General features: G+C 68.9%; 1 protein-coding gene across 1 annotated transcript in view; it reads right to left on the bottom strand.

Moving 5' to 3' along the window:
• Positions 1-325, bottom strand: part of MMEL1 (membrane metallo-endopeptidase-like 1) — a 35510-nt gene that overhangs the window by 12506 nt on the left and 22679 nt on the right. The window contains 1 exon segment of the mRNA XM_010850211.1: positions 73-207. Within this exon segment, the coding sequence (XP_010848513.1) occupies positions 73-207 (135 nt within the window).

Genomic DNA, 325 nt, shown 5'->3' with positions numbered 1-325 from the left:
TGCGGCAGGGCGGGCGGTCACGGGGGCCGGCGTGGCACCCCCCCGCACCGCCCACCTGGGGTGCGGCCTCACGTTGGCCAGCTGCGTCTCCAGCTCCAGCACCTGGGCCATGTCTTCCTGAACCAGGCCGCTGTTCTCGGGGAGGTTCAAGTCCGCCCGCAGCATCATGGCCACCGACACCATGAACTGCAGGTAGGCTTCCCGTACCTGGGCCAAAGGACGCAGGACAAAGTCTGGTGGCCTCGGCTGCCATGGCCCCCACGGTGCTCTCTGTGGGGGTGCGGTGGGCATATGACAGAGAGCAGCCCTCAGGTGCTCACCCGGG

Source organism: Bison bison, unplaced genomic scaffold (genome assembly GCF_000754665.1).
Source record: "Bison bison bison isolate TAMUID 2011002044 unplaced genomic scaffold, Bison_UMD1.0 scf7180017864289, whole genome shotgun sequence".
In the NCBI taxonomy this organism is placed as follows: domain Eukaryota; kingdom Metazoa; phylum Chordata; class Mammalia; order Artiodactyla; family Bovidae; genus Bison; species Bison bison.
The sequence above is the reverse complement of the archived record's forward strand: the minus strand, read 5'-3'. Positions and strand labels throughout refer to the sequence as shown.